Source organism: Neopelma chrysocephalum, unplaced genomic scaffold, assembly GCF_003984885.1.
Source record: "Neopelma chrysocephalum unplaced genomic scaffold, ASM398488v2 Primary Assembly neopelma1_45, whole genome shotgun sequence".
Classification (NCBI taxonomy): domain Eukaryota; kingdom Metazoa; phylum Chordata; class Aves; order Passeriformes; family Pipridae; genus Neopelma; species Neopelma chrysocephalum.
Window position 1 is genome coordinate 3,384,826 of NW_020897704.1, and position 24,701 is coordinate 3,409,526.

A 24,701-nucleotide genomic window follows, 5' to 3' on the forward strand; every position below is an offset into this window, starting at 1 on the left:
AGGTGCATTGACTATTAAAGGATCTGTCTGAAATACTACAAGACAAATAATTCTCATTTTCTTTAGGGTCAGAAGTACAGGTTGTTGTTAGAACCCAAACGGAAGCTAGATTTCTCCTAACTGTGAATGCACCTGCCCAAAGTTCCTCCTAGGAAAACCACTTATTATCTCTATCTCACAGCTTCTTTAAAGGAAAAATGGTTAAATTTAATGTTATTTTCACTTGAATATCTATTTACATGTATGTATGCATAATTATTTATATGCAAGTATGATATAAAATGTCCTGGACTACAGGAAGGAAGGAAGGTGATGTTATTAGCGGTGCAGCTTTGGTCTCTAAGCTTAGACTTAGTCTATGTAGCTCTGATACAGTCTGACTCTCTCAGTGAACTTAGGCAAGTTATTTGACCTGCTTGCATCTCAGCTTTTCGGTTGACTGGAAAGAAGCTGTCATGCAGACAGGAGAAGTGGAGATGCTTAAGTTTAAATGTGACTAAAAAGTTCAAGTAGAAATATAGCTGATGTCCATCACTCAGGTCTAGAAGGTTTTTTGCCCAGCGGGGACTTATATTTTAGAAAACTACTAAAATAACTTTTACTTTTAGAGTTAAACAATATTTTTTCAAATAATTAATAACAGAAACATAATAATTCTATGCTTCCTCAGCATGTCAAAATCTTTCCTGTCATCTGCAGTTTCCAGAATTGCAATATCACCAATCTCTGGAATTATTTTTAGTATTCTGGACATATTAACAAGACATTTTCATCTAGGGCAAAATAATTAAAGGGAAGGATGCTGTGAGGTAATACATAAAAATAAAAACAACAGTATAAAAAAATAAAAAATTTCTTATTCTCATAAACAGTAAATGTTAAATGATAGCCTTACTTTATTAATGCAGGTATGTTATTTAGTGGGCTGATACCGATGCTGTAATTTTACTTCAGAGAAACCAACCCCACTAATTAAGTCATATAATTCAGGACTGCTGAATAGTTACATAGAGGAACACACTGTGGTAATCTAAACTAGAGAGTGTTTATCAGCACTATGCAGACTTTAAACCCCAATCTTGATATGGTTTAGGATAAATTTTAGTTTTTATTTTTTTTACTTTTACTCTTCTCTGGTGGTTTGGGTTGTACCGATGGGCTACAGAAGTGCTGACCATAGCAGACTCTTGATACAAGAATAGGAGGAGCTGCTATTTTCTTCTTCAATTTGCCAAACAGCAAACATTAATGCAAATGGAGTACCTGAGAAACATCATTTTATTCTCATATGGTTTAGGGAGTAGACTAGCACAAAGTGCACAGTTACTGTTACTACACTGTGTAACTAATTCCACCGCATGGAATTTTACAGCAATCTACTAGGCACTTCTATTCAATATATACAACATTTTTTTGCTTTATGGAAAGCATAAATTACAATTAATTTTCAAGCACCTGTTTCCGGAGATAGCCTCTCTACAAATGAGACAAAAAAACCTCACAGTTAAATCCAAACAAAGAAAAGTACACCACCACGGAAATATCCTATTCAATATTACATCAGCAGAATTCAGATTTTTTGAAAGAGTTTTCAATGGTTTACTTTGTATATTTTGAAAACACATCATTTTTATCAATGGATCAGACTGCAAATCGGGTTACTAAAGTTAATCTTTATGCAGACCACATTCACATAGACAATCTCTATGATGTATCCCTACCTAGAGGACTTCACTGCCATTACATGTCCCTGACATGCACTTGGAGAGAATTTAATGAGCACTTTTAAATAAAACTCATCATGTACACACAGGGATTGAAGTCATTATATGCTACCAAAAGCAGACTGTACCATAACTTTGCCTATATAATTAAATATGTTCAAAACCACTCAAATTAAAAACAAACAAAACACAAAAAATCTTGTCAGATTTAGATTTTTTAAATAAATGGTTTTTTTTAAGACAAAATCTTTCACCATCACCCTTTTTTGTCAGCTGATTAGTTTTGACAGTCTCTAGTACTAAAGCCATTTGAACCATAATGCTTGGAAGTACTTTTTATTTCCTGCAGCTGATGATGCAGAAATAGCCTGCAAGCATACCTTAAAAAATTTAGTGCTTTGAGAAAGAGAAGAAGCCTAGTTCTGGCGTAGAGTTCTTTACATCACTTTCTTTGTGCCTGGAGAATCTCCTCAGTTCTGCCCAAGGCCCATCACTAGTTTAATAGCTTAGTTGCATTTCTTAATGATGCTCCCTCTCAAATCCACTGCTTTTAGCTACAGTTACCTAAGTTAGAGTTGGCTTTTCCCAAGCCCAATGCTCAATAGTTACTATACTTCCCTCCAGTCTGTCAGATGCTTTTCAATCCCAATGGTGCTCAAATTCTCCCCTATTCACAGCTCAGAGTAAACAGAAGGAACACAGGGGGTCAAGCACAGTTGCCATTTGACTTTAAAGAAATTTAAAACAGATTTTTTTTTTACTTTTAAGACTAAGTCATTTAGTAAATCCCATTGTTTAATGAAAAAAAAAATCCACCATGGCATGCCTTATTTATTGTATTGGTTAAATGATAAGTTTGTCAAGAAAAGAAGCTGTTGCCCCCAAACTCCTTCATAATGGCCTGTAAAAATTGTACAGGCTAGACCTTCAGCAGATTTAGGTCAGTCCAGTAGCTTCAGTGCTGTTATGCTAACAAGTTCATGGCCCTTACTTATATTTATTATTTCTTAAGGAGATGACCTGTCACTCTTTTTGTTGTCTTTAATATTCAATTACTTTAAAACTAGAAATTAGTCAATCATAAAAAGCCCCAGTTCAGTATGAAAAAAAGATGCTGATGGGTTTTAGTTTTAATCTTACCTCATTATTTTTCAATGGTTTAATTTATTTCCTATATCTTGATCTGAGCAAAAGGCACTGTGTATATGAAACTCTAAAATGAATGCTTCTTAATTCCAAACTGCACAGCCTTTCCTACAAAGTAATACCAACACACAGATAATATATTCTTTTTATTCCCACACTGCTCACAGACCAAGACCTCAGTTGCACTAAGGACTATACAAATCTGCAAGAAAAAATTATGGTCTCAATCCTAAACAATTCACAGTCAAACCATAAGGTAAAGGAGAGCAGTGTATTGGCAGAATACAGAACAAAACATGCTAAAACCAACAAGGCAACACTGATCTGCATGATAGTCAGCAGCCACAGCACACCTCCAAACTGTGGCTTTTTGAGGAAATATTACCAAAAAATATTTTTAATAAGGGAACTGAAAGAAAAGAATGGGGTAATTTTGCATCTATTTCTTGAGCTTTCCATTCAAGCATGAGCAGCAGCAAGACAGATAGCACAAAGGCGCTAGCTTCATCAATGGTCTCTCAAACAATAACATAAAACAGAGCTGGAATATCCTATGTTTCTCAGCTTCTAAGCAGTGTTTCTGCAAAGTGAAGCACTTGAAATTTTGAGAAAAGTTGCCCTCGCCTCAGCAACCTTCATTGAGTGTGACAGAGGTACAGACAAGCTCAGATGAAATGTAGGGATCGAGCTTATTTCTGTGTCTCAAGAAAAGAGTAACTATATCTGAACTGTTCCTGACATATTTGTCTAACCTGTTTCTAAGACAAAAAAACTGTTAATATGTGTAATACATTCTACCCTGAAGCACTTCAAAATCCTAAACACCAAGACGTACGTTTTGACACTACTTTAAGATGGTTTCCCACTATAATATCATGTATCAGATCTTTTCATTGTAATAATTTTGAATTTTCAACGCTAGATAAACAAAATAAAGTCACACTGGAACCGGAACATAGTTCCAGCCGGGTAACAAAACCGCATAAAAAAGAAGTGCAAGTCTGAACTAGTTCAGAACAGACAGAAAACAGACTGTGTTTTATACTGAGATTTATAGCAGCAGGGGAAGAGCTCTCACTGCCAAGTCTGTGCTGCTGCTTAAAATGAAGAGTCAATAATTAAATTGAAAATTCTGTGGAGAGACTTGGTGATCTGGAAGGTACAAAAACAAGCATGAGGAAGAAGTTTAAGTTAGAGAAAGTGCCACAGAGCACATTTAGTCAGGGGAGGTTAAAAAACAGAAACAAAACCAAAAATCCTTCTTACTAAGGAAAGAGACAAATATGTTGAAAATGAAATGAAGTCAGGGGCTTTCATGTGGACTGAACATATTGAGATTTATTCTACAATTTATACAGAGCTGAGATAGAAAGCTTTTGACACTTTATGGGGAAGTATGGAGAATTTGCAAATAGGAAGCCTAGTACTTACACTCAGAAAAGAGGGGGAAAGAAAAATCCAGGGAATTATCAATCATTCAGTTTAACTTGAATTCCCAGAAAAATACAGAAAGAAATAAGCAAACACATTTCAAAAACTTAGAGAAAACAAACAAGAAAAATAACAGTCAAAAGGGATCTGTCAACAATGAGCTGTCACTTTTCCTTCAGTGAGACAGTAACAGGAAGCATGGATGAGAGGCAAGCAGCCAGGTGTCATTTATCTTAACATTAGAAAGATTTTTGACGCCACCTCAAATTACACTCTCAGTCATAAGCAACCTATTGAAACAGATCTAGCCCCTAAAGGCTAGGTGCAAATTATATTAAAAAGCTGTGGAAAGATGAAATTTGTAGTTGATTTACTGACAGAAGGGAAGGGATGACTCAGGGTGTGGCCCGGAAAAGTCTATTCTTAGTCTGCTATTATTTAATACCTGTAATAACCACTCATTCAATTTGGATGATAAAATAGAGTGTATGGTGATCAAATTTGGGCAGTAACACTGGAAACGGTTCAAGCTATGCTGAAGGTCAGGACTCTTATTCCAAATGATACCATGGAGTCTGAAAAAATGAAGCATCCAGTTTAACTGGGACAACTAACAGTACATTATGGGTCAGGAAGGACAGGGAGATAGCAGCTCTTCAGCAGAAAAAGAGATCTCAGGGCTTTAGTAGATTATGATATACTGAACCGATGTCATACTGTTGCAAAAGGGGTAAATGCCATCCAGAGAAACATGGATAGATACAATAATCTTTCCCCTCTGCTCTGGGCTCATGAACATATGAAATGATGTTTCTGCCGTACTCTGCACAAGCGAGACTTCAGCCAGAACACTTTCTGAAGGTTAGATCACTGTGTTTTACTTTGAAGGAGAATCAAATGGGAAGTCCAAAGGAAACCGGTAAAGAGCAGAAGCGTGTCTAGAAAATATACTCTATGTGACTAAATTGAACAAGTTTCTGCTTTTGTCTACAAGGAAAATGCTTCTCTAAGAAGTGCTAGGGAAAGAAGGTCTAAGTAAAAGAAATTATCACTGCCACAATAGTAAACTGTTTTCCACATACACTTAAAGGAACTCAAATCAGCTTGCAAAATATTAAGCACCCGGTATATGAAAAACGAAGTCCAATTTGGAGACCTATATGTGAATGAAAAACTTTCAAAGGATTTATGGAAAAGCTGTCCTTACCTTGATGCACAACCTGAAGCAAAAAAAGATCCTAAATAAGTAACCAAGTTTATAAACCGATAAATCTAGCTTTCTTCCAGAGCTCTTACTAAAAATATAGACAGTCTTGTATTTACTCACAAAACTTCAAGTGTAGAAGTCCAGTTGCTTGTATCCCTCCCAGCATTTGCTCAAGGCATACAGGACATTGCCTTTGAGGGGATTATTAGCGGACCAAACCCATCAAACAAATGAAAGCCAGAAAACTTAAGAAGTGATGGCTGAAGGAGATGTGTCTGCCTCTGAATTCTTACGCAAATTCAGCCTGTACAGCTCACCTGCTCCAAACGGCCCATAGCGCTGGAGATTGTTCAGCCTCCCAAGGCAGCCCAGTGCTCGGTTAGAATCTTCCAGCATGTCTCCATTAGATCTCTCTCACTGTAATTCAAATCCACTACTTCTCCTAACAGTCAAATTAACTATGCCTAACAGTTTGTTCTTTTCCTGAATAATCTTTTCTGTATTGAAAGAGGTTAACATAACCCCTCTCAGTGTAGTTTTCTTCAGACTAAATAATCCTAGGTTGCCTGAATGTTTCCTACAGGCCTACGTTTAGACGGCTGATCTTTATGATTGCTTGCAACTGGACTCTCTCCAGCTACTCTACTTTTTCAAGTGAAGTCACAGTTCTGCCAACAAGCTCATAGCACTGGGGAAGAGAACAGATGAATTACATCACAAAGTCTGAGAGTTCCTTGCTGCAATGGCCTCTGGCAATGCAGATCAGTTAACCATTCCAAAGCCGTTGCCTAGCTTTATGCCTAAGCTTTCCATAAAGTAGGGGTTTGCTTGAATTCCTGTAGTTACCAAAAACAGTACTGCAATCCTCCCTATTTGATCCAGTCATTTCCAGCCTATCCTATTGACATATTCAACACTAAATCTATTTCGTGCAAACTGAAGTTACAGTGAGATTAGCTATTCTAATCATTCCCTGCCTTAAGATGTATTAACACAGTATCACCACTAAAATCAGTGATGCCATTTTGAAAAATGCAGAAAATAATTCACTCCCTGTCTTCAAATAATTAAAAAAAAATTGTTTGGGGATTTATTAGGATAAAAATCCTGGATAAATATTAGATGACTATCCTAAAGAAATTAAAATAATACTATTGGAAGATGAAGAGAAATTACAGCAAAGCAAATAGAAAAAATAATCATATAGTAATGTTCTGCTAACTGCCAGTTATTCTCTTTCATCATATCATGACCACAGAATCCCTCTCATTTTCCATTTAATGATTTTTAATAGTAGACTTTCATTATGTAACAAAAACGAATAATAATTATAGTAATTTAATCTACCATTTTCGCTTTTAAGCATGAACATTTTGCTTCAAGATTTAAAGGGCAGCTCACTTTTCAAATTACAACATATACAAAAATTTCTATGGGGAGAAAGGAGAAAGATGGAAGAGATTGGGGAAGAAACGTTCTCATACTCCACATTTTACACAGCTACCTCACAAAGCAATTCACTACAGATTGCTGCCAGCTATGCATAATCCAAACTACCTGCTATGCCCAGTAGCTGTCTGCCTATGCTAAAAGTCATAACATTAGCTTGTACCAGGGGAGCAGCTAACCCAGCTCAGAAGTACCATATATGAATGCAGAACTCTCCAGGAATGCATATAAAAGCTCCTGGTTTTTTATTGTTCTATCACTGCACACTTGTTTTTACTGCAGAAGAGAAAAGAATATTTTAAAACACAAGTGATTTATTTTATTTGTCATGCATGACAAGGCCTCCTTTCCGGTTTATTGAAAAAACCAAGAATACTCCATGGTCCTGTTGGCTATGGTTGTTCAAAGGACAATTCATTCTAATCATACCACTTCTTACCAAGGATGATCATAAAAAGCTATAAAATATCTACCATCCACTCAAGAATTCTGTGACAAATTCACAGCCAAGCATGTAACTGCAACGCTATGTTTCATTTGAGAAACCTGACTTTCACTCACCCTGACAAGGTGAGAAAAAATCCTTATTCATCCTAACTCTCAAGCAGAAACTGTTTCATTGGCAATTTGGTATCATTCTAATGAAGAAAAAATGGTTATCAAATTTCAGGATATTTTTCTAGTAGCTATCTTTTATCCATTTTCCTTTTTTTTTTTCTCCAGAGAATCAGTGAAGTTGGTTGCCTGAGGAGAAAAAGGCCGTTTAGGACCAACAAAGTAAAAAACTTTGGAAGGAAGACAAATTGTCATTCTTTGGTTCTTCTAAGCTCATTTGCTTCTGAATCCAAGTTCTGTTTTCAGTCGTGTCTGAAATAGCATCTGTTCTACTATGGGCACTTCTGAAAATCTTTTAATGCTTTCTCAGCCTATTTCCTCTCCATTACAAAGCTTTTTATATGAATACAATCTGCAACCTTTCAAAATCATAAAATCCTAATTTTACTCCACATTTCTTATACTTTTCTGTCTTGTCTACATTTTTCAACTACTGTAGCCTACTGTTGACTTATCCCTTCAGTCTGGCATTGGTTCTTTTGGCATTGGTTCAATTTTTCATATTGACCTAAGATACTGACAGTAAAATGGAACAAATTCTGAACCATACTTATTGACCAGTGCTAAGAGCAGGACTAGCTTTGCAAAACCTAAGTAGTCTAAAAACCACAAGAGCTTCTTCTACTTTCAGCCCTCTGTAGATTAAAGGAAGATGGCAATATAATTTTGAGAAAAACTAAAAACATTTTTGCTTGTCTCATTGAGTTATATTTTTAGTCCAGCATCAAAAATTTTCAGTCAGATAACATGGATAGAGTGTAAGTTTGAACTTTACTGCCCTATTACATATGGGCAGAAGAACACCCTGCAGGCCATATGATTGTCATATTTTGTTTATAGATATAATCATATACAGCACTAAGTGCTCCTGTTATGTATTTCACTGTACTATGTTCTTTTGTTAAAAAGGGCTTAGGTTCATCTATTTGAAAACATCTATCAATTATATAATAGTTACTACAGGAAAAAAAGAGGCTCTCTGGCTTCTTTAATGAAATATAGTGGCCTACAGCAAAGCTTGAAATTTATTTGGTGCAGTTACAGAAAACATCAGAAGCTTTTTGAGTCATTTTCTTTACCATTAGAAAGGAAACTAATGCATTTTGAATCTGTAACTTCCAAAAAGAATTGACTAATTTCAGTGTTGATGGTTTCCTTTGGGATTAGATACAAGACAAGAGTCCTAGAAAAGAAGAGAAATCAAAAACTGATTCAAATCTCTTTGTGATCTGGTTGCCTGAGGGGAAGCTCTCTGTCAACATGGGGTTCCCAATTTCTACTAGTTCACCCAACACTCTGCTTAAGGCTGCTGATGATTATGTCTGTCTCTCTGATACTTCATCACAGAAGTGTAATTTTAATTTATGGTTCACTTAGTCATAAATCAAGATCATTATAGAAAAATGGATGCCCCTGAGCCATTTATATCCTCAATGCATACACTCCATAAATCTGAAAGCTTATGCACCTTATTATGTTTAAAAGAATGTTAAAAATATGTTATTGCAAAATTTCTTTTGTCTTTCAACAGAACTCTTGGGTTCTGGTGGAAAAAAAACCCAAACCAAAACAAAACAGACAACAAAACAAAAACAAGTGAATTCTGCCTTTTAAAATGTCACTGTTTTCACTTGAACATAAAATCATAGATTGGCCTGGGTTGGAAAAAACCTTAGAGACCATTTAGTCCCAACCTGCCCTGTCATGGACAGGGACACCTTTCACTAGACCAGGTTGCTCATGCCCCTATTTAATCTGGTCTTGAACATTTCCAGGGAAACATACAGTTTATTTGATATGCTTTGGATTTTTCCTTAAGGAGTAATATCACATTAATGGATATCCACTCAAGCATTTTAACTGTATCAGCTAAATGCATGATTTTGAAAGCATCAATAATTGTGTCTGCCTGAAGACCCATGAATCAAAATTGCTACTTGGAAGAATATGGACTTGGATCTACATATTTTTCATATTGGGATATTTAAACACAGATTTTGGTAGACCAAAGCAATGTACAAGCTTGAAAAGCAACCTGAAAATGTATCAGACTGAATTTAAAAAGGTGTGGGTTTTTTTAAAAAAAGTCAAAATATAAGATTTTAAAATCCTTTAGCATTTCAACTTTTCTTTTTCCAACTGGCATTCAGCTTTAAAAATAGAAAGTTCTTCAGAGGAGAAAAAAAGTCACTCAGAAATGAACCAGAACAAACTGAATGCGTTTCTAAGGAAAGGAACCGAGAAACTTGTTATTAAAACTTTAGGATTGGGACTATTTCCATCTACTACCACTGACAAAAGCCATCAGTCAACATCTCAATTTAGCCCTTATTACAACACATGCAATATAGAACATAGTTTCTAAGAGAGAATTCATTATTAATCATAAAAAGAACTTGATTTCAAACCATAAGTGCCAGGAAAAGCAAGCTTGTTTCTAACAACTTTCCTTGTATAGAGATTACATGGTTGAGAGCTCAAATTTGCTAAGCCCACATATTTGTAGAGAACTTTTACGTGTGACCTGCTATGCAAAATACTGTTGCAATATGAATAAAACATAACTTTTGCAGAAGCATCTACCTTTGCCTGGATTTTTATTCATTCTAAAAAACAGAATTTTTTTTTTGGAAAAAGGATTTTAACTATCAGAGTTTCTTGAAAAATAAGTTGCCTTTTTCTATTGAAAAATAAAAGAAAATTAAGAAAGCAAACAACAGAAAACCCTGACAGTTAATGTGTAGCCCATGATCAGAAGTTCTAAGGCAATTATATTTTCCTTCAAAATGATACTAAAGGTTTTTGAGGTCTGGTTATTTCCAGTACATTAAGATCACTTAAAGACAGGAAACCTTAGAGAGTGAAAGGACTTTACACCTCTTTACTAAAAGAATCAGCCAGCTCTTTGAGATTACAGTTTGACGTTTCCAAATACCTGTTTTCAGAGTTTCTTTGTGTCTTTCAAAGATTGAGATACCTTATTTGAACTCAAGAATCACACAAAAATTAAATTTTTAAGTTAATTATTCCTTCTTAATTTATATTCTCTACTGTATATCTCAGCATTGTCACGCATGTGTTTGTTTTTTAAGAATTGCAAGAGTACTACTGATCAGTACCATGAAGTTCCTATATCTGGAAGCTATAGTTGCTTCAGATGAAATCTAAAAGGCCAGTTGGCCTAAAGGAGAGCATTAATGTTACTGAAGTCTACAGGGAAAAAACAGCATCAAAGATACAAGGGTCTCTGCAGCTGGTGAAGCCTGCTGAGAAAGATCCCCTTAGGGAGCATGATAGAGAGTCTTTATCTAGCCAGAGTCAGCACTTTCTGCCCAAAGGGAAAACCAGCACTGTACCAGGAAAGGAACAAGTCTGAAGCTTGACCACAAGGACCCTGCAGCATCAGTGAAAACTTTGAGGAACCGGAGACATCAGCAGAGGAACCCTGAATCCTGAGCGTTGGGGTCAGAAACAGGACCAGAGCTGGCTACCAGATGAGTAGCCCACACAACAGACCTGCCGCCAAAACCAGATATAAAATATCAAAGAACATCCTAAGGAAAAGGAAAAGGAAGGGATATTAGGAGATCAGAAATACAAAAAGGAACCTTTTATATTCAGTTATTTAGATACAAGACTTATTCTAATCTTAGCTACATTAATTGCTCCAAAGGTTGAATTGTAGTACAAACCTGATACTTTCATGATTTATTCTTCTGTCACAGAAAATAAACAGATGAATAAAAATTATAAATTTTCTGAAGCACAATACCAGCTGTATAGATAAATACAGTCATAAACACGTCATAGCTACAACATGCTACCACACAATTTGAGGAAGAAATATCTGTAAAAACCAGAGTAGAAGTATCTATAAAGGATATCTAACTGATAATTATTCACTAAAACTTATAATTTCATGTGTCTTCATTAAGAGGAAACTGCAGGAGAAAGAAGGATACAGTGGGAAAAGCATTATATTTTAAAAGCATCTCCCTTATAGAACAGCAAGGTAAAAATTGCTCTGTCATCTTAATGCTGTTTTGCTTTCAATAAATATAGATGTTTTCACAGAAACTAATGAAAACATCCACTGTGTTCCCTCTGATTCACTAGCAATCAAAAGCACTACCTAATTTGCAATATAATGATTTGGAGTATTGACAATCATCCACAAAGATTATTTGGGTTTAATATATTTTGTCTAGTGAGAGTGGGAAACAGCTTTGCCACAGCAGATCATCATCTGTCAGAACTACCATCAACACATTCTAAGTAAGTTTAGTGAACGTAGAAACAGATGGAAATGGACTTTTACAATTCCTTCTTCATTGTTACTGCACCAGCACCTGCAGACACCGATGAAAACCAGCATTGAGCATCCCAAGCCCTAACAAACTTTAAGAAATAATGCCCTGTCAGTCCCCAGGGGGACTGAGCCCTGTATGCCTGCTTGCCCTAGTCCCTGTGAGCAGAGGGTGCGCAGCAAAGTGGGGAGCAGTGGGACAAGAGCAGGACCCTGGCACAAGGCTGGAAGCAGAAGCAGCTGCTACGGAGCAGTTTGCCAGTCCATTCACATCTCCACAACTCCACACAATAGACAGAGCTTGCCTGCGAGTTTGAACAACCAGTTGCATCCAGCATGTGAGATCATGGAGGTGAAAAAAGAGGGAAACAACATCTTAACACACCCATTTCCAATGAAAGTTGATGAGATGCATTCTTAGATAAATCCTTTCCTGTTAGATTTTGGTCAATGTGGTTAGCATGGTGTGGTTTCAATAGTATGAGTAGCCATCAATTTAATCATATTTCAGAGAACTCCCTCAAGTACACATATATGAGGCAGAAATAATGGGACTGAAAAGCTACAGGCTTAATGAAAAATTTAGCAGTCTAAGGGGAGATAGAAAAAGGCAGATTGGAATGAAATTAAAATTGAAGCAAATTCTTAGGTAGCTTTTAGCAAGTACTACGTAAGTGCTATGTTAGTACTAACATTCGTGCAAAATCTGTGTATCAGTTTTTGAGTTCATTTAATAAACACTAACTTTACAGAAAAATGTAGCAATTATGAAGATCTGGAATGTATTTCATAGTAGTTATGATAAGGATCTAACTGTAGGGTTTTCCAGAAATTAATGTTCAATATTAACCTTAAACTTGTGGAACCTTTTTTTTCTTTTCACACCTTTCAACAGACAGATATCAGGTTAGCGAAGGGAAATAACACTGCCACATAGTCTGCTACACACAGTTTCTGTTGGTAGGTTTTTTTCTATTTGGGCAAAATAATTAAATAAATGAGTTCCTGCCAAGTAGTTATAGATACTAAATGGTAGTTATGGTAAAGTGTTTTAACAGCTTTGGCTGAAAATGGGGAGTTATCATATGTGTTATTGTGGGCAGCACTCAGATAATTATTGCAAAATAGTTTCAACAGGAGAATAATTTGTAAATATTTGCTACACTGTCTTTGTTACTCTTCATCAGGAACCTCTCACATAGAAAACCAGAGATGTTTGAAACCTGCTTTTTGTGGTATGATTGAAGTCACTGCATAAAATCCCTTTCTTGGATCTAGTCATCAATTCACACTCTTGCCCTTCGCATCAGCCACTAGCAAAACAACACTTGGTATTGTACATTTGCAGAGCCACCCAAATGGCTAACATAACTCAAGTAAGACCTGTAAATATTGCATAGCTAATAAGGAAACAGATAAATTTCATTTTGCTTTTCTCATTATTCTCTTCACGTGAAGAACATCTTCTGACAGAGAGAACTGCCTTGGACCCAAAAACTTCTTAAGTTAAAGCTTGATGCTTGTCTGTTATAAAAATATTGCATATTATATTCTCTGAATTCTATTGGGATGGTGATTTTCAAACCAAATATGCTTCCATGCACAGGTGGGACTTAACATTCCCCAAACTTGCAGAACACATTAAGACAGCAATTTGAAACATCATCTAAGATTGTGTATGTTATGTCTTTTATTTCTTTTTCTGTGAAGTAATAAGGGACAATAAAAATCCTAGTTATTTGTATAGAAAAGCACCAAATTCTCCCTTTATATTTAAGAAACATTTTTATTGCAGTAGTTCATCATCCCAGTGTTTTAACTAGATCAGAACTGGTTGGAATTCAAACTTCTCTTTTACTAAATACTTTTCCATCCTCTTATATTATTTGAAATACCTGGGCAATATACATGTCCCCATCATTTCACTTGATACCTTTTTTTGAAGGATGAGTTATTATTTCCCTGCCTAACTTATTAATCAGTCTGAGGAATAACAGATATATAATGATTCTAAAATATCATTTGAAGGAGTAGGTAACTACACATCCATCCATCCAACTTTAATATATAAAGAATTTGTTTGGGGTTATTGTGCTATCTTTTACTCTCTTCTCAAGAACAAAGCAGAAGAACTTTCTTCTGCCAACCAACAGAGAATAAATGAAGAATATTTTTAAGTGTTTTAAAATAACATAATACTCAATTGAGTATTCTTCACTGCCAGTATTATAATCAAACCAGTACAGAATTCTTTAGATTAGAAAAGACCTTTAAGATCAAGTCCAGCCATTAACCCAGCACTGCAAAGTTCACCTCTAAACCACGTCCCTAGGTTCCACATGTACACGTCTTTTAAATACCTCCAGGTATGGTAACTCAACCACTTCCGTGGGAAGCCTGTTGCAATGCTTGGCTACTCTTTCAGGGAATAAATTTTTCCTAATATCCAACGTAAACCTCCCCTGGCCCAACTTGAGGCCTTTTTCACTTGTCCTGTCACTTGTTTCTTTCAGACAGTTGTAGAGAGCAATAAATGCCCCTCTGACCTCATTTTCTCTAGACTAATTAACCCAGCTCCCTCAACTCCTCTTCTTCATACTTGAGCTTGGAACCCTTCACCAGTTCCTTTGCCCTTCTCCGGACATGATCCAGCACCTCAATGTGTTTCTTGGAGTATTTAAAAGTAGGGAGTTGTAGAGAGTGATAACTACATGAAAAGAAGTTGTGGATAGGTTGGGGTCAGTCTTTTCTCACTGGTAAGAAGTGACAGGACAAGAGGAAATGGTCTCAAGTTGCATCAGGGCAGCATCAAGCACTGGAACAGGTTGCCCAGGGAAGTGTTGGAATCACCATCCCTGAAGGTATTTAAAAGACTTCTAGATATGGCACATGAAGACATGGTTTAGTAGTAGACCTGGCAGTGTTAGATTAATGGTGACATTCAGTGACCTGAGAGATTTATTCCAACTTTAGCGATTCTATGATTCTATGATCTGCAGCCTTACCACTGCCATGTACTGGAGGACAATCACTGCCTTGGTCCTGCTGGCCACACTATTTCTGATACAACCCAGGATGCCATCAGCCTTCTTAGCCACCTGGGCACACTCTTGGCTCATGTTCAGCTGTGTGTTGACCAGCACAGCCAGATCCTTTTCCTCTGGGCCACTTTCCAACCACTCTGCCCCAAACCTGTAGCTCTGCATGGGGTTGTTGAGACCTAAGAGCAGAATCAGCACTTCACCTTGTTTATCAATTACAATTGGCCCTAGCCCATCGATCCAGCCTTTCCAGAACCCTCTGTAGAGCCTTCCTACCCTCCAGCAGATCAACACTCCTGCTCAACTTGGGCCTCATCTGCAAACTGATTGAGGGTGCCCTCAAGCCCCTCCAGCTCATTGATAAAGACATTAAACAGAGTTGGCCCCAGTACTGAGTCCTGGGGTGACCAGCCACCAGCTGGGTGTAACTCCACAAATGACTGGCCACCAGCTGGATGTAACTCCATTCACCACCACTCACTGGGCCTGGCCATCCAGCCAGTTTTTTACCCAGTGAACAGTGTACCCATCCAAGCCTTGAGCAGCCAGTTTCTCCAGAAGAATACTGTGGGAAATGGTGTACTTACATTTAGATGAAGTTGATTACTCCACTGACCAATTACTTTGTATTCTGTACTCTTGTTGGTGATTTGATATTGAAAAATATCATAGCGCCCAGGAGCATCTCCATTTTCATTGAAGACAACAGGTGTTCCAGCACTCCCTGAAAAAAATTAAAAAGCAATTAGGACAAATACCTTTAGAGCAATTTAAAAAAAAATATGTTAAAGGAAAAATAATAATTAGAGATTGATCAGGTTCTTCATTGTGCAAGTCTAGTAGGATAATAAATTAAAAACTCACAAAGAGAAAATGTTTATTATTATCATCATCAAAAATCTACCCTATCTATGACTCCATGAAAATAATTTTAAAATATGATCTTTTGCAATATTTTTTTTCTGGTTGGCAGGTTGGGTTTTTTTGTGTGTGTGTATTCCAGAACATTAGGAAATTCTGGGATAAAACAGAAGTGCAGAAATTCCTTTTGACATGCAGAAAGGCATATTTGCACTTCAGGATGTGTATACAGTGCAGTAGGTACAAAATAGCAATCTTGTAATAAACTACATTAAAAATTTCCCTGTTAAGTATTAAAATAAAATTAATATCATCAATTTAGGAGCCAACACTCATAAAAGACCTTGGGATGCAAGTGTTTAAATTGGGTCACAGTAATATGGTAAGTTTCTAGCACTGACCACCTGTGTAAAAGTGTTTTATCAAAATGAATTAAGGACAGCAACTGTGCTTATTGCTCTCTCCTCTATACGTGACACTGCCTGACAGAAAGGGCCATTACTGAAGCTGTCAAAAGTTATAAAACAACACCCTGTTCTTAGTTCGATCAATGAAACATTCAAAGACTGAAACCAACATATCTACCTTGGCAACCAGGTTAGCCAAATTAGAACATATTTTGATGAATTCCCTCAAGGTGACATCAAGGATCTGTACTCCTACAGAGATCTTCAAAAACTACACAATGTCATTTTCACCCATTCCTCACATTCATAAATATAGGTGAATGATATTTATAGTTAAGGTCCATTAAAGAAAAACTCAAGTTTTATTTCAGTGACTGGATATTAAATCTTTACTGAGAGAAAAACCCAAACCACCAAAAAATGCACTCCACAATGTTTTCATATTTCCCCACGGAAACAACCATGAAAGGATTATCCGGTTAATAGTAAATTGCTACAGTATAACACATGCTAATGTAGCACCTAGAGGTACTGAGTCTACTGTGAGTGATTTCCAGAGAATGCAAAAAAAAAAAGCTCAGAATTCTAGATACATATCAAGTAGAAGCTAGCTAGTAGAAGTGGGAACAGCATTCTATACACACCAGAATTTCAACATAAATACTTCTTGTATGTCTGTCTGTCTCTCTCCCATAAAGTATTTTGTTCTCTTGCTTTGTATAGCAGCTTTCATATAAAACCGATATCCAGTGAAATAAACTGTGTTTTGAGAGTGACAAGTGGTGCATTGAATGCGGTGCCAATTTCACAGTTCTGCCAGCAAAAGTCTGGCTGCAAAAATTCGACATGAGCACCCATGGAAGAAGAGTATCAAAAATTTATGTGTGATAAAGACTTAAGACCCTATGAAGAGAGAAGAGACTCAACAGAAAATTTTGGAAAGTTTTTCATGCTTTGCTCTCAATTCTTTTGACAGAATGAAGGGCGAGAAAAATGCCAGTCTACAATCTTCCAAGCAATGAAATTATTGCAGTTATGGAGGTAACCTTCAAAATATTACTCTTGAGTAATGATGGAATTCATTTTTCCACTCAGCAGCCTTTAAAGAGCTCATGGAAAGAACTGTTAATTTTACAAATGGATAGGAAATGTCCTTTGTATCAGTTAAGACCAATGGGAACTTAAAACATTATTATTCTCAGCAATAACAGTGAGATCTGTTTTCAGAAATATCATCTTTTTTGGGGTTTAGTTTGGGTTGGGTTGTGTTTTTTTAATAGAAAAACATAGTTACTAACTTATTTTGATATCTGTTTCTGAAGTCTCTGTTTGCTAAGTAAAGGATATATTTACTTATTGTAGATATAACCTGGTACTGAAACAAATTCACCCTCCTCCTTCCCAGTTTACAGCCAGCAGCACTAAACAGCTCTGGGTCTCTGGCTGTTAAATTAGCTAAACATTTCTGAAGCGATGTATGTGTGACCTCAGCTGTTTATGGGTCTTTCAAAATGCAGGTTAAATTAACAAGAAATGTTATTTAGCGAAGAAAAAAAATGTAAAATGCATGAGGTTTTTTATTCAGAATCAAGGATGTAATGGACCCTTTTGAATTTTCAGTGCCTTACACAGATATCAAGGGGGACCCTTTCTGATGAACAACTGTTTTATGACAGGTCCTTTGTGCATTGGACTTGAAAATTCACATTCTTCTGAAGAAATCTTTGAACATGTACCTTGATGTTCTTGAGACGCTGCTCAGCAACTACCTTATCCTACACGTGCCTACTTCATCAAGTTATATTTCACATAATTCTAAAACTTCCTCCCTCCTACTGCAAACTGCAATATTAGTTCCCTGTGAGGTTACAGCATGCACTTGCCTAGATGCTTTCTGGTGAAGTTATTCCCTTTACGTTTCAGGAAGTGGAAAAGAAGTGGATTGACTTGAAAATCACAAGTTCATGTTCAGTAGTGGCCAACTGCATATAAAAGTGATTAATCTATAAAGGTTCTTAAATTAAGATCAGTGGTGAGCTTTTATTTAAAAAAAAAATTATTAAATTAAATAAACACTCTTGGATTTTTCTTCTATGAAAATCTCTAAAAAATTTATTTCTTGTGGAGAACTGCTACTTCAGCACCTTGACAAAAAAATGTAGAAAAGTGCAGAAAATGCAGAAAAGTGCTTCTGCTGATAAGTCTCACAACTGCCATTTACAGAATCTTCCAACTCCAGTGGCACTGATTTAATTAAGAAGTTTGATAAAAATCCTTCATTTCATCAGATTTGGATGGATATTAATTTTTTTTTAAATGAAATTAAAATTACTTTAGCTGATTCTTCATCCTTTCAGCTGCCCCACATAGGCTACTTTATCTATTATGAATCTAATGAAAAGGCATGGATACAAGGGTATGTTTAGGTGAATGGAAGTCAAGTAGTTTATTGTACACTATAATACAGTTAATATTGTGTATCGAAAACTTCAGAACGCATCATCTGTTAGAATTTGGCTTTACTAAAAGGCTCCTCAGATTTATATTATTTCATTATTTCATGCAATTATTTTCAAATACTAGAATTAGGGATTCAGATCTTTTTTTTCTTTTAATGATAATTTCATTTTAATTAGTTGTTAAAAAGAAAAAGTACTATGGAGCTGCACATGAAATAATTGTTCTCAGGAAGTAGAAAGAGGGAGAATAACAAATTTGAACTTTCAGTACCAAGAGTTCCCAGAGAAGAAGAATATATTTGTAAAATTAAACAAGAAATTTATCACTGATAAATATTTCAATGAGACAAATTAAGTAGAAGGTTGAAATGGAATAAATGGGAAGAGTAAATACAAGCTGTTATAACATTTAGTGCTTGAAAAAAACCCACAGAAAACTATAAACAACTAATCAGAACTAACAAAACTTAATTTGTCATTGTCAGTCTGTCAGACAGAAGAAGAATACACTCTGTATCATTCTAGGTAAGGTTTGTGATAAATGAAGCTGTTATCTTCTCCATCTCCACACAGCACACATTTCCAATCAATGAGCAATGTGGTTAGTAAAATAATAAACAATGATTGTCTTACACCTATTCAAACTCTGAAAAGACTGTTCTTCACGGTTATCCTACATGTCTCAGTTCAAGATTAGGACCATAAAACAGGATTTCATCCAGTTGCTGTAAACGCAGGCCTTTAATGACATTTTAAATATCGTAAGATGCTGGAGACATCCACGCAGATATGCAGAATCTGCGTATGACAGAGAATCTGTGCCTTTCAGAGGCAGCAGCTGGAGGCCAGATGGATACCCTGGAGTATCTTAAATGGCATTCCATGCCCACATTTAGGCAATTTATCTTACCACAGGGTAGATTCTAGCTGTTCATGTACAAATGAAACAGAATGAAAGAGAAACTGAGTGCTACAAAAAATGAATTATACAGATTTGGGGCATATGTAATGTAAATTATGGTGGTATTCCCTACGAGGCTTATAGAGAAAGTAAAAAATTTGGTATTAAAGAAACCTGATATAAATCGATTCCAGGTCAGGCAGTACAACTTTATATTATTGAAGGTGCTGGACAAGAACTTTAGCTGTGATTCTGCAGAGAAGGGTATCATTTGATGTCTTGGTCTTCAGCACAGCGAATAATTAAAATTGTGTATTTCTGTGAAAGGAACAGTTCATTCCACCTTTGTATGGGAACATCAGTTAGGGCAGGTGCCATGAGCATAAATAACAAGTAGTGCTTTTTTCCTTACAGAATGTATTAGAACTTCTTGCCACAGCAAGCACAGAGACACAATGTCTCATAAAACCTACCCTAAGATGAATAAAATTCAGAGATGAGACTCACTGGATATTAAAAGCAGTGATCTAGATGCAAACTCTGATTCATACAGTCCTTCAGCAAGAATATATAGGAGAAAAATTCATTTACATTTTCCTTGTTCCCTACATTCTCTCCCTCAGCATCTTCTATTGGCCCTTCTCAGTAAATGTACTACAGTGGTGATTTTTTTTTCTTCTTATCCTCTAGCAAATAATGCTTGCCTCAGAATATGAAAGAGCAGAACTCTAACTCCTCTCCCTACAGCACCTTGAGTCTACTATCAGACAATATATGCACCTGCAATACAACTCCTTTAAAATTGGTAGACACCAGTCCTGCTATGGTGACTTAGTATTGGGAACACAGTTTTACATCTCTCAGTCTGGGCTCCTCCCCATTCTTCTCTGTTCAGCAGGGCTATACTTCTACCTTCACCTCTCCTCCTAGAGGTGGGGCAATGTGAATGACTTTCCCTGCTCCACTGCTAACAGGAAGGGTAGGAGATGTAGATGAGCTACTTCACAGGTAGGTGCTACAGCTACATTAGAACCAAAGCCTTGTCAGAAACCTCCATCAGTCCCAGGAAAAGAATGTGATGAAGGAGGTTCTGATGGGGAAGAAACTCTTAAGGGACAGAAAATGAGCCCCTTTGCCCCTTCCCTGCCATCTTGTCTTTGTTTCTTTCACCTCCGGAAAATGGATAGCTCTGTCCATGCTTGACATAGTAGTAGGGAGGGCATTTTGAGGAGTAGAGAGGAGACAGAGAGTGCGAAAAAACCCTTGCTGTTCCCTACATGTAGCCAAAAAAGATCAATGCCACTATCATATTTGAAAGAATCCAGACTCTTTTTATTCTGTACTCAGAAAATCCGTAGAGACAGGTTTCACCCTAAAATCTATGGCATACATTGCATTCCAGAGAATACTGATCCAGTTCTGCAGCTGAAGAACCCAGCAGTCAAAAACAGCTCAGGGAATGGACATTGTATACAATAGGGACAGATAACTTAATGCCCTAAAACTCAACATATGGTATAAAATTCAACTGAAAGATAAATACTACTCTAGAAACATCCTAAAATAGTAGCAAGGTGATATGACATTATCTAGTACCATCTAACAGCTTATACTGGAAGTACAAGCTGTATAAGAGTGTAAGACTATAAGAAGGTAGTTATGTTTTGGGGGTAACAGCTATAAAAATGTGTGAATAGATGCATAAAATTTTGTTTGCATGGTATTATAGACTGGATAGTATCAAATGTTCTTGGTGGAAATGTTCATGGTTATGATTCTTATGATTTAAAAAAAAAAAAAAAGCTTACACATATGCTGGGAAGTAAGTGGGAGTGAAAGTGCAAAGAATCTTTTCCACAAATATAACTGCAAGGAATTTGTTTTAGTATTGCCAAAATGAATACACTGCAAGTAGACACAGATTTCTTTATTGAATCATGGTCACCTGAAGACCCCAGAAACACAATCACACAATATACGCCTAGATTAAAAGAGTCTTCATATCATTTATTCCTATTCTCGTGATTCCTCAGGCAAAAAACCTCTTCCAAGAAGCTGTAGCTATATAGTGCCATTTGAAGAGATCAGAAGAGGTTGGGGGCATCCAAGATTTTCTGCAGCTTTTGGTTACCTAAAAGTCTAATTACTATGTTTAAGAAGCACAGAACAACTCTATTATGACCATAAATATGGCCATCAGTTTATCTGAGGGTATATATGGACACATCAAGACATATTTGAGAACTACATGGCATGAAGAGCTTGGGTGAACCCTGCCTGCATCTGTCCTCAGCAGTAGCCAGTCTCCATTGCCTCGTGAGATACTGAGGATCATAGTTATTCTGCTTTTTCCATTTTTCCTGCTTCGGGGCACCATTTGGGAAGGGTGTTGTGGTGCTTCCCCCATCCTCTTTTTTTTTTTTTTTTTTTTTTTGGTGTGGGGGGAGTTTCATTTTGCTAGTCCCAGAAAGATGTATTTCAGCACTGCTGACTTCTGTAACATTTTGTTGTCACATTTCAGGTAAGAGCCTATCAAGCTGACAATTGGCAGAGTGTCTTGCAGATGATAGCAGATGATACCAGATTTTTCTCATCAGCTTTTTCTAATTTCAAGGCAGAAATGGGTTACAGCTGTTCCGCTTCAGACCCCAGTCTAAGCATTTACTTCAGGCCAGGATGAGAACATGTCAAGCAAACACATACACAGCTCTGTGAACTTCAGAAGTCAAAAGTGCTTCAGATAAAGAAACAACTTTAGTGAATATTAGTAACTCACAAGTGCCTGTACAGTCTCAGAATGAAAGATTTCTTCCCTCTCTGCTCCAGAACAATACTGGTACTGAACCATGTGAGAGAAAGATGTGAAACTCAGTGAAAGCCCTGCTCAAAAGGTGGTGGAACTCATACAAGGAAGACAAAAACATCCACACAGTACTACAGGAATCAATACAGACTGATGCACAGGAACTAGTTAAACTGCAAGGGATGTCTGCAGAAAAAGTGTGTGTCTGAAGAGCCATCTATATTTCCAGGTGCTGTTGGACAGAAGTTTTTAAGAGTTTGTTCAGCTTCTCAAGCAACTCTTCTGTACTAATAGATTCCTGAGGCCAATGGAAGGCCATTAAAAGTGCTTCGGCTCAGGTGATAACAGCCTGGGGAGCAAGGCAGCATCCTAGTGAGTAAGGATTTCCATTTCTCTTGGAAATCCTAGACCATGGTCACAGTTCTCAGATAGCAAAATGTGATCCATCACGCTAATACTGATATGTAATGACTGTGGTATTTCTTGTCTGAGCTTTCATTATTTTTCCAGAAATTATATATTGCTAGAATAAAAATGAACAGAAAACAAACAAACAAACAAAACCATTGTTGGATAATCATAGCTGAAATAATGGATTGCAAAGAGAATGAAGGAATTAAACAATATCCTATCTAAGGCTTATATGAAGTGTAGTTAGTTTACAAAAAAAAAAAAACACCAAAACCCCAACATCCAACGTACAAATCCACAGCCAAAAGCGATTAGCTATGAGAATGTTCTGAAAGCACATACATAATTTAAGACTTCTCAAACAAGACACATCTGCGTCCTTAACGCTGTCTCATTGGGATTGTCATTACGTAACAGACATTAGTCCATTAACATTTAGTTAACAGACACTTGAAACATAAATGCTATTTTTTCTCTGTCTAACCAAGCTCCACTCAGTATTTTCCTTCATATGCAGTTTATTATGACCAATGTATTCTCAGTTACCCATGAGGCTAGTTCATCTCACTGAACAAGGTCCTATCTGACATTAAGCTATTTTTTGTTTTTCCCTGAGTGCAATAAGCTGTTTGATAGTTAAAATAATTAAGCAGATTAGAAGTATATCAGGGCATTTCCTAATATTTATTTCTATCAGTTGGAAGGGACCAAAACCAACCTTCCTTCCAGCACTTCAGCTGAGGTTTACACTCTGATGTTTAGAGAGGACTAAGCTCCAAAGTGGAACTGTTAAATATCCATAACACATTTTGTAGCTAGATTTCTTTTGCACAGTCTACATTGAAAATGAACTAACTCACACAACCATGCACACATACACACAGAGTTTCAGGTCATGCTTCAATTACCACAAAAGATTTGGAGAGAGGCATCGAGCAGAAACATCACTGTCTGAATCTCAGCTTTTCCGAAGTATCCAAGGTAAGGTTGTTTCAGGTTCATGATCTTGTCATGTTTTATTCTCTAATGTTTCCAGAATGCAAAACCGTCTAATAGAATTCTAATAAATACTACATTATTCATTAGAGTACTACCTTGTGCCAGAAAGAAGGGCAAGACTACAAAGTGGTTACTGAGAAGTCTGATGTGCTAAAACAAGGAAAAAATGTTTGAAATTCCTGAGTCCTTCAATCCTGCATGGCAATAATTAATATATTGGAGTCAAAGGATAAGTAATTTATAGGTTTTTACTAGCTTTTTTCTTTGTAATTACAACAACCATTAACAAGCAACTGGTGTCCAGTAAAAATTTACTCTGTTGCTATGGTTATTTTAAGATAATTGTAGTCTCCAAATACATAAAACTATATTAATGCTATAAAACATTTAAGAAGTAATTTTAGTCTACAGTGTTTTACAAGCAGTTTACAGGTCACAGTCTTACTGAGTAACTTACTTAAATTTGGAAGTAATTTAAGACATCTGTAGCCTATATACTCCCACTCTTCCCACTTTTAAAGACCCTACTTTAGAGATCATATTTCAGGAGGTCAGTCCATGGAATCTTTCAGTATAAACTTTTCAGAAATTTATATGCCAATGTTTATACTAATTTTATATCTTTATGGTTGTTGTGAAGGAGTATAACTGATTTTTTTTCACTGACTCTTGCCTAGGATACAAGTTTATTCACCTGCTAACATGGATCATGTTAGAAGCTGTCAGTATCTGGGACAGTAATTTACTTTTATCGAAGAAAAACAAATCCATATGAGAAGAACAATATATTTTCTGAACAGCTAATCTCTCCATCCAAGGAGACTGGTGATGAGTGCATTTCATTAGTACATTTTTACAGGTGCAGTTCTGTATTAATGTTAGTGAACACAGGCCATATTGCTAATGCAGTAAAGAGTCAGGTTGTACACCTAAATCTTGTC

At 36.4% G+C, this 24,701-nt stretch overlaps 1 protein-coding gene across 5 annotated transcripts in view; it reads right to left on the bottom strand.

The window, feature by feature from the left end:
* GRM8 (glutamate metabotropic receptor 8) overlaps window positions 1-24,701 on the bottom strand; it is a 325,188-nt gene that overhangs the window by 53,693 nt on the left and 246,794 nt on the right. For all 5 annotated transcript variants that reach the window (XM_027679190.1, XM_027679195.1, XM_027679193.1 and 2 more), the window contains one exon: window positions 15,507-15,643. In XM_027679190.1, the coding sequence (XP_027534991.1) occupies window positions 15,507-15,643 (137 nt within the window). The remainder of the gene's footprint in view (window positions 1-15,506; window positions 15,644-24,701) is intronic.